Here is a 13,734-nt window from a genome sequence, read left to right on the forward strand (position 1 = left end):
ATAGCGGAGTCAATTGATGGTTATGAGTAGACGGGCACTAAGCCAGCTACCTAATTCACGAATCAGCCAGCCACCATACAGACAGATGTGTGTGTGTGTGTGTGTGTGTGTGTGTGTGTCCTAGTGTTATTTATACCTTAGTAATACCCTGGGCTGATTGATTGAGTGCTGGACACAGCTGAATAAACACACACCGTCCTCTATGAGGTCATCAACAAGGGCCAGAGGCCAAACCCAGGACACCAATGTTTGTGTTATCTTGCCCTTGCATGAGTGTGTGTATGCGCGCGTGTTTGTAAGTGTATGCACGCACGTGTGTGCATATGTTGGTATGTGCATGCGCTTAAGTGTGTGTGTGTGTTACTCACATGGCTGTGTCTCCTGCCAGCCCCTGCGAATTCCAGCTCTCCGAAGGCGTCGGTGGGGTACTCTGAGGAGTGCTGGGAGCTGTCCCACTGGCTGACGATGGCGGCTCCGAAATAGTCTCCTGTAGCGTTGGAGCCGTGTGTCTCCCGCATGCCCCCGCACTGACACAACAAACCATTGCTGACAGGGAGAGAAAGACACACACACGCACACACACAAACAACATTTGCTTTGCATGGACCAGACACATTTTGCATTGTCACTGTAATGTAACTGTATTGTGTCAGATATTGGGACAACGCATCGACCCAGAGAGAGGCTGTACCTTAAAGAGTCCTCTACGAATGTGGTGCATACTCTCTTCCTGATGATGTTGGGGATCCAGCTCTGGGAGAGAAAGAGTTGATTAAGAGCAACTAACAGGGACTTTATCTCGGCTACAGATGTTGAATTTTATGTGAAACTGGATGTATAGTAGCAATTAGCAAATAGCCAAGTCATCATACACATTGTACGAAAGCATGTGTGAGTGTGTGCGTGTGTGGACTGCATGGACATGATATTGTGCAAGGGCTGCTAGGGATTTAGGGGCCGTCTGAGGGCTTTAACCCCATAAGGTTGATGTCCGCGCCCCCGAGGAAATCTAATTAGAATAATACAAAAAATCCCCATAACAATCTGTCAGTTTTAACTATGTCGCACTTCCGCATGTGTGGTGAAAAGTGACAGAGCTAGAGCGGCGTTTGTCAGACCATGAGACATCCTGAAACTCGGTCTTCTCACAAAATCATTTGTAGTGATCCCTCTATGGAAAGGTGAGACTCTCACGAAAAAATACATGTCGGTTGTTTTGCTCTAGGACACCCACAGGCCTCATCTGAAGGTCCCCCGGAACCAGTTGAAAAAAATGAATGGAAGTACTGTATATATGAAGACTGTTTAGTGCCAAAATAAGGGGTTAAATATATGTAAAATACAGTGGGGGAAAAAAGTATTTAGTCAGCCACCAATTGTGCAAGTTCTCCCACTTAAAAAGATGAGAGAGGCCTGTAATTTTCATCATAGGTACACGTCAACTATGACAGACAAATTGAGTTTTTTTTTCTCCAGAAAATCACATTGTAGGATTTTTTATGAATCTATTTGCAAATTATGGTGGAAAATAAGTATTTGGTCAATACCAAAAGTTTCAAATTATTTGATACTTACAAAGCATGTAGAGGTCTGTAATTTTTTATCATAGGTACACTTCAACTGTGAGAGACGGAATCTAAAACAAAAATCCAGAAAATCACATTGTATGATTTTTAAGTAATTAATTTGCATTTTATTGCAAGAAGCCCTCCTGTTCTCCACTCATTACCTGTATTAACTGCACCTGTTTGAACTCGTTACCTGTATAAAAGACACCTGTCCACACACTCAATCAAACAGACTACAACCTCTCCACAATGGCCAAGACCAGAGAGCTGTGTAAGGACATCAGGGATAAAATTGTAGACCTGCACAAGGCTGGGATGGGCTACAGGACAATAGGCAAGCAGCTTGGTGAGAAGGCAACAACTGTTGGCGCAATTATTAGAAAATGGAAGAAGTTCAAGATGACGGTCAATCACCCTCGGTCTGGGGCTCCATGCAAGATCTCACCTCGTGGGGCATCAATGATCTTGAGGAAGGTGAGGGATCAGCCCAGAACTACACGGAAGGACCTGGTCAATGACCTGAAGAGAGCTGGGACCACAGTCTCAAAGAAAACCATTAGTAACACACTACGCCGTCATGGATTAAAATCCTGCAGCACATGCAAGGTCCCCCTGCTCAAGCCAGCGCATGTCCAGGCCCGTCTGAAGTTTGCCAATGACCATCTGGATGATCCAGAGGAGTAATGGGAGAAGGTCATGTGGTCTGATGAGACAAAAATAGAGCTTTTTGGTCTAAACTCCACTCGCCGTGTTTGGAGGAAGAAGGATGAGTACAACCCCAAGAACACCATCCCAACCGTGAAGCATGGAGGTGGAAACATCATTCTTTGGGGATGCTTTTCTGCAAAGGGGACAGGACGACTGCACCATATTGGAGGGGAGGATGGATGGGGCCATGTATCGCGAGATCTTGGCCAACAACCTCCTTCCCTCAGTAAGAACATTGAAGATGGGTCGTGGCTGGGTCTTCCAGCATGACAACGACCCGAAACACACAGCCAGGGCAACTAAGGAGTGGCTCCGTAAGAAGCATCTCAAGGTCCTGGAGTGGCCTAGCCAGTCTCCAGACCTGAACCCAATAGAAAATCTTTGGAGGGAGCTGAAAGTCCGTATTTCCCAGCGACAGCCCCGAAACCTGAAGGATCTGGAGAAGGTCTGTATGGAGGAGTGGGCCAAAATCCCTGCTGCAGTGTGTGCAAACCTGGTCAAGACCTACAGGAAACGTATGATCTCTGTAATTGCGAACAAATGTTGCTGTACCAAATATTAAGTTCTGCTTTTCTGATGTATCAAATACTTATGTCATGCAATAAAATACAAATTAATTACTTAAAAATCATACAATGTGATTTTCTGGATTTTTGTTTTAGATTCCGTCTCTCACAGTTGAAGTGTACCTATGATAAAAATGACAGACCTCTACATGCTTTGTAAGTAGGAAAACCTGCATATATATCTCGCATATATAAGACAGACACTTCAGAACAAACTTCCTTTAGATTTTTTTGGGGGGGAACTGTTATTTTCATGTATCTGCTTTTCAATGCTTTTTGGGGGGCTAATAGCAGTAAGGCCAAATAACTTTTTTCATCAAATAATTTGAATATATTTTTTGATACTTCAAGGGGTCTTAAAATTCTAAATCATATAGCAAAATGATCCTTGGTATGACCTTCTTAAAACAATTCCATATAGCTTAGTAGAATCCCCCAGCTTAGACAAGGCTTAGACAGTTTAGTGCCAAAAATAAGGATTTAAATACATGTAAAAAAATGTATTATAATAATTCCTGATCTTTCTTATATCGCTCAGATATAGGACAGACACTTTAGAACAAACTTCCTTTAGATTTTTTGTTGGGACTATCTGTTGTTCCATGTAGTAAATCTGTTATTCAATGCTAATAGCAGTAAGGCCAAATATCAATGTTGTTTTGTGTTTTTTTTATATACTTCAAGGTAGTTTTTTTTAAACCAAAGTTCCTACCCCTGACTGTCATTCTGAATGCAGGTGAATAAAATTCCAAACTCTATTAAAAAGTAACTAAAAGCCACGCCCTGCATTACAATATTTAAATCATGTCAATAAGATGGCACAGGTGGATTCATCATTGTACACAGCATATTCTCCAGTGCTGAATCAACACAGAGTGTTATATTTCAGCAATAAGGCCCGAGGTGTGGTATGTATGCCCAATATACCACGACTTAGGGCTGTTTTTATGCACGACACAAGAAGGAGTGCCTGGATACAGCCCTTAGCCGTGGTATATTGGCGATTTACCACAAACCCCCAAGGTGCCTTATTGCGATTATAAACTGGTTACCAACACAATTAGAATAGTAAACAAGTAATTTTGTGTCATACCCGTGGTATTTTGTCTGATATAGCACGGCTTTCAGACAATCAGCATCAAGGACCCAAAGTACCCGGTTTATAATGAACACTGTTCCATTGTCTATAATATGGGTCCACACTTTTCAGTGTTAAATTAAAAGGTTGAGTAAGTCCACAAATGCACCCAATTTTCTATTATATGTAAATATTTTATGATTAGTAAATGCCATAATGTTGTTAATTTGTTAGATACAGTGGGGAAAAAAAGTATTTAGTCAGCCACCAATTGTGCAAGTTCTCCCACTTAAAAAGATGAGAGAGGCCTGTAATTTTCATCATAGGTACACGTCAACTATGACAGACAAAATGAGAAAAAATTATCCAGAAAATCACATTGTAGGATTTTTAATGAATTTATTTGCAAATTATGGTGGAAAAAAAGTATTTGGTCAATAACAAAAGTTTCTCAATACTTTGTTATATACCCTTTGTTGGCAATGACACAGGTCAAACGTTTTCTGTATGTCTTCACAAGGTTTTCACACACTGTTGCTGGTATTTTGGCCCATTCCTCCATGCAGATCTCCTCTAGAGCAGTGATGTTTTGGGGCTGTCGCTGGGCAACACGGACTTTCAACTCCCTCCAAAGATTTTCTATGGGGTTGAGATCTGGAGACTGGCTAGGCCACTACAGGACCTTGAAATGCTTCTTACGAAGCCACTCCTTCATTGCCCGGGCGATGTGTTTGGGATCATTGTCATGCTGAAAGACCCAGCCACGTTTCATCTTCAATGCCCTTGCTGATGGAAGGAGGTTTTCACTCAAAATCTCACGATACATGGCCCCATTCCTTCTTTCCTTTACACGGATCAGTCGTCCTGGTCGCTTTGGAGAAAAACAGCCCCAAAGCATGATGTTTCCATCCCCATGCTTCACAGTAGGTATGGTGTTCTTTGGATGCAACTCAGCATTCTTTGTCCTCCAAACACGACGAGTTGAGTTTTTACCAAAAAGTTATATTTTGGTTTCATCTGACCATATGACATTCTCCCAATCCTCTTCTGGATCATCCAAATGCACTCTAGCAAACTTCAGACGGGCCTGGACATGTACTGGCTTAAGCAGGGGGACACGTCTGGCACTGCAGGATTTGAGTCCCTGGCGGCGTAGTGTGTTACTGATGGTAGGCTTTGTTACTTTGGTCCCAGCTCTCTGCAGGTCATTCACTAGGTCCCCCTGTGTGGTTCTGGGATTTTTGCTCACCGTTCTTGTGATCATTTTGACCCCACGGGGTGAGATCTTGCGTGGAGCCCCAGATCGAGGGAGATTATCAGTGGTCTTGTATGTCTTCCATTTCCTAATAATTGCTCCCACAGTTGATTTCTTCAAACCAAGCTGCTTACCTATTGCATATTCAGTCTTCCCAGCCTGGTGCAGGTCTACAATTTTGTTTCTGGTGTCCTTTGACAGCTCTTTGGTCTTGGCCATAGTGGAGTTTGGAGTGTGACTGTTTGAGGTTGTGGACAGGTGTCTTTTATACTGATAACAAGTTCAAACAGGTGCCATTAATACAGGTAACGAGTGTAGGACAGAGGAGCCTCTTAAAGAAGAAGTTACAGGTCTCTGAGAGACAGAAATCTTGCTTGTTTGTAGGTGACCAAATACTTATTTTCCACCATAATTTAAAAATAAATTCATAAAAAATCCTACAAATGTGATTTTCTGGATTATTTTTTCTCAATTTGTCTGTCATATTTGATGTGTACCTATGATGAAAATGACAGGCCTCTCTCATCTTTTTAAGTGGGAGAACTTGCACAATTGGTGGCTGACTAAATACTTTTTTCCCCCACTGTACTTCTCTTGTTAGCTGAAATCGTATTTTTTCCTAGTTATTTTTTGGTGTCGCGCTAGCTGTTCAGTCCAAACAGATTCACAAATTCATATTGGAAAGGTAGGTATGAGTGGAGCGCTGATTGCCAGCGGCTGCTGGCTAATTGGCTGTGAGTAGACGTTGATTAAAAAAAATAACATTCCATCTCTCTTCAGAAGCAGAAATTATCCAGAGTAAGATCATTTACGGTGCTAGCATTGTTAGCATACTATATTTTTGAAAATTGATATTTCTGAAATTGTTTAATTAATTTTTTATATAATTTGGTTGAAATGACACTACCCCAAGTGGGCACCAGTGAAAATTGGCTTTCAGTTTCGACTCTCCGAGTTTGTTCATAGCCACGGAAGTCGGGGTTCTGAGGGTGCTGCAGCACCCCCTGAAAAGAAAAATTATTAATAATAATAAAAATTACAACAACAAAAAATCACTAAAGCAGTGCACTGGGCCTTTAATAGTCCTATATTAGCAGACCAATATATCCGTCCACAGCGCCAGCACAGGCAAAAACATTTGTCTGTGGGTCCTCAGATCCTCAAAACGTTATACAGCTGCACCATCAAGAGCATTCCTGACTAGTTGCATCACTGCCTGGTATGGTAACTGCTCGGCCTCCGACCGCAAGGTACTACAGTGGGTAGCGCGTACAGCCCAGTACATCACTGGGGCCAAGCTTCCTGCCATCCAGGACCTCTATACCAGAGGAAGGCCCTAAAAATCTTGTATATAGCCTATTTTTTACTTAACACTTGTTTTTCTTAAAACTGAATTGTTGGTTAAGGGCTTGTAAGTAAACATTTCACTGTAAGGTCTACACCTGTTGTATTCGGCGCATGTGAAATAAAATTTGATTTGATTTATATGTACATATTGTTGATACCTCAATTACCTTGTACCCCTGCACATTGACTCGGTACTGGTACTTCCTGTATGAAGTTATTTTTACTCTTTATTGTTATTCTTTATTCACTGTGTATTTATTCCTTGTGTCACTATTTCTAATTTATTTTTTGACTTTAACTCTGCATTGTTGGAAAATGACCCGTAATTAAGCATTTCAATGTTGTTTATGAAGCAAACAACTTGGATACACTCCACCTTCTTTTAGCCTCTTACTGACAAGAACTTCCACAGGCTTTATTACCGAAGGGGAGGTGAAAGCCTGGTAGGGGCTAGTAATAAAGGTACTATCTTGTCCCCTAAGGTGCACTATGGGCTCTTTTGAGGTCACACTGCAAGGGTACAATGTAGGGGAGAGTGGGGTAAGTTGAGCGTTTTTTACATTCAGCATCACTACGTCAAGGGAAATATAGTATTCTTTCTAACAAAGACACTGTATCTACATACATTTTCGGATGTTCTGTATCCCTGGAAATAATCACAATTAATGTAAACATAACAATGTTGAAAACATAGCTTGTCAAAAGTGTCTCTTGGCAAAAATGGCCCCGGGTATGGGGTAAGTTGAGCTTAGGGAAAGGGTAAATTGAGCCGCCATGGGGTAAGTGGGTAGGGGTGCTGGTCAGTCAAAGTTGAATCAATGGATTGGGGGTGTGGCATAATAATATAATAATAATATACCATTTAGCAGACGCTTTTATCCAAAGCGACTTACAGTCATGCGTGCATACATTTTTTGTGTATGGGTGGTCCCGGGGATCGAACCCACTACCTTGGCGTTACAAGCGCCGTGCTCTACCAGCTGAGCTACAGAGGACCACAATTGTATATTGGTATATTGTATATCTTAAATGTATGCCTACATTCAGGTATAGATCGCTCTGTTCAATATCGCTTATCCTTCCATTTCTTGACCAGTTGTCTGGTACAGGGATGTTGTTTTGATGTGCCAATTCGTAGGCAAGTTCTCTGCATTTGAGGCTACTAAGCCCATAAAACTGGTCTGCGAGATTCTTGACATGTTTAGCAAGATCAGACTCCATGTCATCAGATAAGACCTTGTGTGCCTCTGCTACTCTATCATAGCTCTCTTTCGCACAGGTACATTATCATTTTCTTTTTTGTCAATGTATCATTCAGTCTATTTTTTCCATCTCATGCTGCTGCTCGTTTGGACTTCTTCTCTTCTCTCACTTCCTTGGCTGCTCTCTCAAGGACCTCAAGGGGGGATAAATGTGCTTGTTTTGCATTTGTATACACTGGGCATGATGATGTCTGCTATGTAACAATAGTTTAGATGCATGACACATTGCATAAAACTGACAAAATGTCATCATCATTTGTGTGGTCTATGGTGACCATTGGCTCAATTTACCCCAAGGCAAACATTTTGAACATATTAGCCCATACAGCTACAAGGATGCACTTTCATGCTAGGTTTAGGATCTCACATTGTAGCTTATAAACCCCAACTGATTTATAAAACACATTTTAAAATATCTACTTTGGTTTAGATACGAGCATCATTAAACCTAGAACACAATTAATTAATTAGACTTTGTGAAAATCCGTTTTTTGGACCTAACTTGATTTTGGACCTAACTTGATTTTGGACCTAACTTACTCACCACTTTTTCCATGTTGTTTCTTGCTTCACAGACTCCATGAAATTATTTAATATATTTTGACGGTTTCCCAGAAACAAGGGGTGGCTCAACAAACTATTTGGGTCAACTTACCCCACTCTCCCCCACCTATAACTAATGGTACAGTGGGAATACCTTACAGGGCACCACTACAGTGACAAGCATTTGTACCCTTTTAAGTACAATGTGCAACTTTTTTTTCTGATACTGTAAGCGTTAAGTAAACAAACTATAGGCTAATCTAACTGGTAGAACCTGACTAGCAATAGCTGCTGAAAGGGGATTGGCATTCAATTCAGAACTCATATACCATTGACCCACACCCCAGTACCTGTCATAGCATGCTCAGTGCATATACTGTAAAAGTTATACTGTACTGGAAGTGCATTAAGATTGCTAGTCTCTCTCTCGAACTTTCAGATCTTGTTATGATGAGAAATCAGGCTTGGGCTAGAAAAACTGACTCTGTAGCTGTTTGGCAGCTTTTCATGCAATTGAGAAAGAGCTGCACTTCCTCAAATCAAGAAAGCTAAATCTAGCTACTTTCTAAGTTCTATCTCAGACTCTGCTGGTGATCTGGCAGAATTTGGGAAAACAGTAAATGCACTGAAGCGTGGAAAATTCCTCTCCTTCCCTGCTTAAGCAAGTTGTGTCACTCTGGCATCATTACAGAGACATTTTTTATAAGTGATGCTTTTAATCATTTACGTCAACTTCTAGTCAATCTTTGCTTTCATTTCAACAGCTTTGTACTTGTGATGTGCTAGACGCCTTGCGCAAGATTTATGTAAAATATCCACAGCAGCTTATTTGCTTGATCCTTTCTTGCTGCAGCTTTCTGCTCCTCTGATTGCAGAATCTTTAACCTTACAATTATTTCTGGTATCATCCCCAGGGTCTGGATTATCACCCCATTTCCAAATTATCTTGCCTAGCAGCAAAAATACTAGAAACCTCTGTAAATAATAAACTTAGATCCTTTTTAACTAGTAAATATATTCTAAATGTACACCAGTCAGGTTTCAAACCAGGTCATAGCACCATCTCTGCTGCCTCTTTGATTTTAAATTATGTTATTCATTGTTTGGCTAAGAAGAAACACTGTGTGGCACTTTTTATTGACCTGTCTAATGCCGGCTTCAACACTGTGGATCACCCATTACTTATTCAGGGTCTTCCATCAATTGGCCTTGACCGGTAGCTGGTTTGAAAATAATTTAAATGGACAGAATACAGTGTGTATTTACTGATGGTGTTAAATCAGGTTGCCTAGACATAACAAAGGGTGTCCCACAGGATCCTTGGTCCGGTTCTTTTCACTGTTTGTTCATCTGAAAAAATACAATAAAACAACTTTCACCTGTATGCAGATGACACTGTGGTGTATTCTATTGCAACCACAGCTGACCAGGCTCTGTCAGAGCTTCAATCTGCCTTTATTGCCCTGAAGAAAGCCTTTGTTGAACTGAAATGCAGGTAAAACCATGTATATTTTATTTTCCAAATCACGTAGACATTTCTGATGATTCATGCATTTGTTTTTGGATGGAGCCCTCATTGATTGTGTCCCCGCTTATAAATGTCTGGGCATTTGGATTGACAAACAGGTATCTTTCAAAAAGCATGATGATGAGTTAAGAAATTAAAATAGGCTTCTTCTATAGGAACAGGTCCTGTCCTTCATTAAATAGCAGAAAACAAATCATTCAGTCAACATTCATTCCGGGTATTGACTATGGCAATATCGTCTATATGAAGGCAGCTGCCACTGTATTGAAGCAATTGGACGCAGCTTATCAAAGTGTGCTTTGTGCTTTATTACGGGCGATAGGTTCAGTACACATCATTGCATTTTGTGAGAGAAAGTAGGCTGGCCCTACTTGAAGTCTCGTAGAGCGATGCATTGCGCTCTTTTTGTCTATAAAGCCCTCTTGCATAAGCTTCCGCCATACCTCATTGTTAACCTTCAGACTTATAAGTTACCAGACCTGGATTCAGGGATGGCTAAACCTCGAGATCCCTTCAATCTCCACCGATTTAGATAAATCTGCTTTTTTTGCACCTCTCATGTGGAATGATCTCCAAACATACTTAAAGTTGGTGGAGTTGGTGCCTCTAGGGCAATTCAAGCAGATGTTAGAGGGTCTTTTTACTGAAGAATGTGTTTGTTTCATATGATTGTATTTAGGTATTTGTGTTTTGTGTTTGCTTTTCCATGTGTAATTGATGTGTACAGTGGGGCAAAAAAGTATTTAGTCAGCCACCAATTGTGCAAGTTCTCCCACTTAAAAAGATGAGAGAGGCCTGTAATTTTCATCATAGGTACACGTCAACTATGACAGACAAATTGAGGAAAAAAAATCCAGAAAATCCCATTGTAGGATTTTTAATGAATTTATTTGCAAATTATGGTGGAAAATAAGTATTTGGTCACCTACAAAAAAGCAAGATTTCTGGCTCTCACAGACCTGTAACTTCTTCTTTAAGAGGCTCCTCTGTCCTCCACTCGTTACCTGTATTAATGGCACCTGTTTGAACTTGTTATCAGTATAAAAGACACCTGTCCACAACCTCAAACAGTCACACTCCAAACTTCACAATGGCCAAGACCAAAGAGCTGTCAAAGGACACCAAAAACAAAATTGTAGACCTGCACCAGGCTGGGAAGACTGAAACTGCAACAGGTAAGCAGCTTGGTTTGAAGAAATCAACTGTGGGAGCAATTATTAGGAAATGGAAGACATACAAGACCACTGATAATCTCCCTCGATCTGGGGCTCCATGCAAGATCTCACCCCGTGGGGTCAAAATGATCACAAGAACGGTGAGCAAAAATCCCAGAACCACACGGGGGGACCTAGTGAATGACCTGCTGAGAGCTGGGACCAAAGTAACAAAGCCAACCATCAGTAACACACTACGCCGCCAGGGACTCAAATCCTGCAGTGCGAGACGTGTCCCCCTGCTTAAGCCAGTACATGTCCAGGCCCGTCTGAAGTGCATTTGGATGATCCAGAAGAGGATTGGGAGAATGTCATATGGTCAGATGAAACCAAAATATAACTTTTTTGGTAAAAACTCAACTCGTCATGTTTGGAGGACAAAGAATGCTGAGTTGCATCCAAAGAACACCATACCTACTGTGAAGCATGGGGTTGGAAACATCATGCTTTGGGGCTGTTTTTCTGCAAAGGGACCAGGACGACTGATCCGTGTAAAGGAAAGAATGAATGGGGCCATGTATCGTGAGATTTTGAGTGAAACCCTCCTTCCATCAGCAAGGGCATTGAAGATGAAACGTGGCTGGGTCTTTCAGCATGACAATGATCCCAAACACACCGCCCGGGCAACGAAGGAGTGGCTTCGTAAGAAGCATTTCAAGGTCCTGGAGTGGCCTAGCCAGTCTCCAGATCTCAACCCCATAGAAAATATTTGGAGGGAGTTGAAAGTCTTTGTTGCCCAGCGACAGCCCCAAAACATCACTGCTCTAGAGGAGATCTGCATGGAGGAATGGGCCAAAATACCAGCAACAGTGTGTGAAAACCTTGTGAAGACTTACAGAAAACGTTTGACCTGTGTCATTGCCAACAAAGGGTATATAACAAAGTATTGAGAAACTTTTGTTATTGACCAAATACTTATTTTCCACCATCATATGCCAATAAATTCATAAAAAATCCTACAATGTGATTTTCTGGATTTTTTTTTCTAATTTTGTCTGTCATAGTTGACGTGTACCTATGATGAAAATTACAGGCCTCTCTCATCTTATTAAGTGGGAGAACTTGCACAATTGGTGGCTGACTAAATACTTTTTTTCCCCACTGTATATGCTGTAGATATGCACAGTACAGTGTAATTGTTGTTTATTGATGTGTTCATGCAGGGCTCATCTGAGAAAGAGAGCGTGGTCTCAGCATGACTCCCTGCTTAAAAAAAAGGTTAAATAAAATAAATAAAAAAACACAGTCTCTCTATATACAAATATTGACTGTCCACTCAAGCACCACTATTCAACAGAGTACATTAGAGAGAGACAGGAGGTGGTAAATGAGTGGACAAGATAAAGGTATCACTAGACAATATGCATTTATTCAACAAAAGCAATGTCACAAAAAAATACTATTATGACATGTGTAATGGAAAGGGCAGCTAAAAAGAAATGTTCTAAAAGATTGACTAAATGTTTATCTGTTTGACAGGGATGGATTTTAATTTTGCCTAACTTTCTTTATAGCGACAAATGATGGAAATGTGTTTCTCGAATAAATAATGATTATATAACATACTACATAAATACACTTGTGACTTGTCAAAAAATATATATGTATGTTATAATTCATGGATGATGTAAAAATATATATTTTTAAATACCCACATGTACAAATTACCTCAACTAACATGTACCCCTGCTCATTGACTCGGTACAGGTACCCCCTGTATATAGCCTCGTTATTGTTTTTTTACTCTGTTGTTTTTTGAAATATTTTTTTTATTTAGTAAATATTTTCTTAACTCTTTCTTGAACTGCATTGTTGGTTAAGGGCTTGTAAGTAAGCATTTCACAGTAAGGTCTACACCTGTTGTATTCGGCGCATGTGACAAATAAAATTTGATTTGATTTGAGAGAAAATAAATGCTCATAAAAGTGTGGTAGATTTGTGTACACAAAACAAGCTGTTCAGTTACTACTCTGCCAGCAGCAGCTGCGGGCGGACTGGGCCGTGCCCAGTGATTGGTTTGTTTTGCCAGCTATTTGCTATGAGGGGGGACTGCAAAGTAAATGGACATCCTGGGGTGCTGAAATGTGCGCTCAGTTCTTCTGGATCTGCTCAATCAGATAGTGAACAGACTGAATTGTACTTGAATTTGAATAAACAAATCATAAAAGGTCATTGGGAGCCTGCTGGATGGGATCTGGGACTTGTTAAACCGAACAGCCACATCCAACAACAGTAAAAAAAAAGAAATGAAAAAAAATGAAATGTCAGAGGGATACACTAGCTAGAATCTTCTCATGGCTCTGTATTTTGTTGCAGATGCTAGCTACAAGGGGGATTAATAGTTTTGCAAATTATTCATCCCCCTTGGCGTTTTTACTATTTTGTTGCATTACAACCTGTAATTTAAATGGATTTTTATTTGGATTTCATGTAATGGACATACAGAAAATAGTCAAAATTGGTCAAGTGAAATGAAAAACATAACTTGTTTCAAAAAATTCAAAAATATAAATTACGGAAAAGTGGTGTGTGCATATTTATTCACCCCCTTTGCTATGAAGCCCCTAAATAAGATCTGGTGCAACCAATTACCTTCAGAAGTCACATAATTAGTTAAAGTCCACCTGTGTGCAATCTAAGTGTCACATGATCTCAGTATATATAC

At 40.5% G+C, this 13,734-nt stretch overlaps 1 protein-coding gene across 1 annotated transcript in view; it reads right to left on the reverse strand.

Moving 5' to 3' along the window:
• LOC121568622 (transient receptor potential cation channel subfamily M member 4-like) overlaps positions 1 to 9,235 on the reverse strand; it is a 53,888-nt gene extending 44,653 nt beyond the window's left edge. The window contains exons 1-3 of the mRNA XM_045218002.1: positions 9,161 to 9,235; positions 692 to 753; positions 369 to 546 (exon numbers count right to left, since the gene is read on the reverse strand). Of these exons, the coding sequence (XP_045073937.1) occupies positions 369 to 546; positions 692 to 753; positions 9,161 to 9,235 (315 nt within the window). The remainder of the gene's footprint in view (positions 1 to 368; positions 547 to 691; positions 754 to 9,160) is intronic.
• Positions 9,236 to 13,734: the final 4,499 nt, after the last annotated feature.

The sequence above is a fragment of the Coregonus clupeaformis genome, unplaced genomic scaffold (assembly GCF_020615455.1).
Source record: "Coregonus clupeaformis isolate EN_2021a unplaced genomic scaffold, ASM2061545v1 scaf1311, whole genome shotgun sequence".
Classification (NCBI taxonomy): domain Eukaryota; kingdom Metazoa; phylum Chordata; class Actinopteri; order Salmoniformes; family Salmonidae; genus Coregonus; species Coregonus clupeaformis.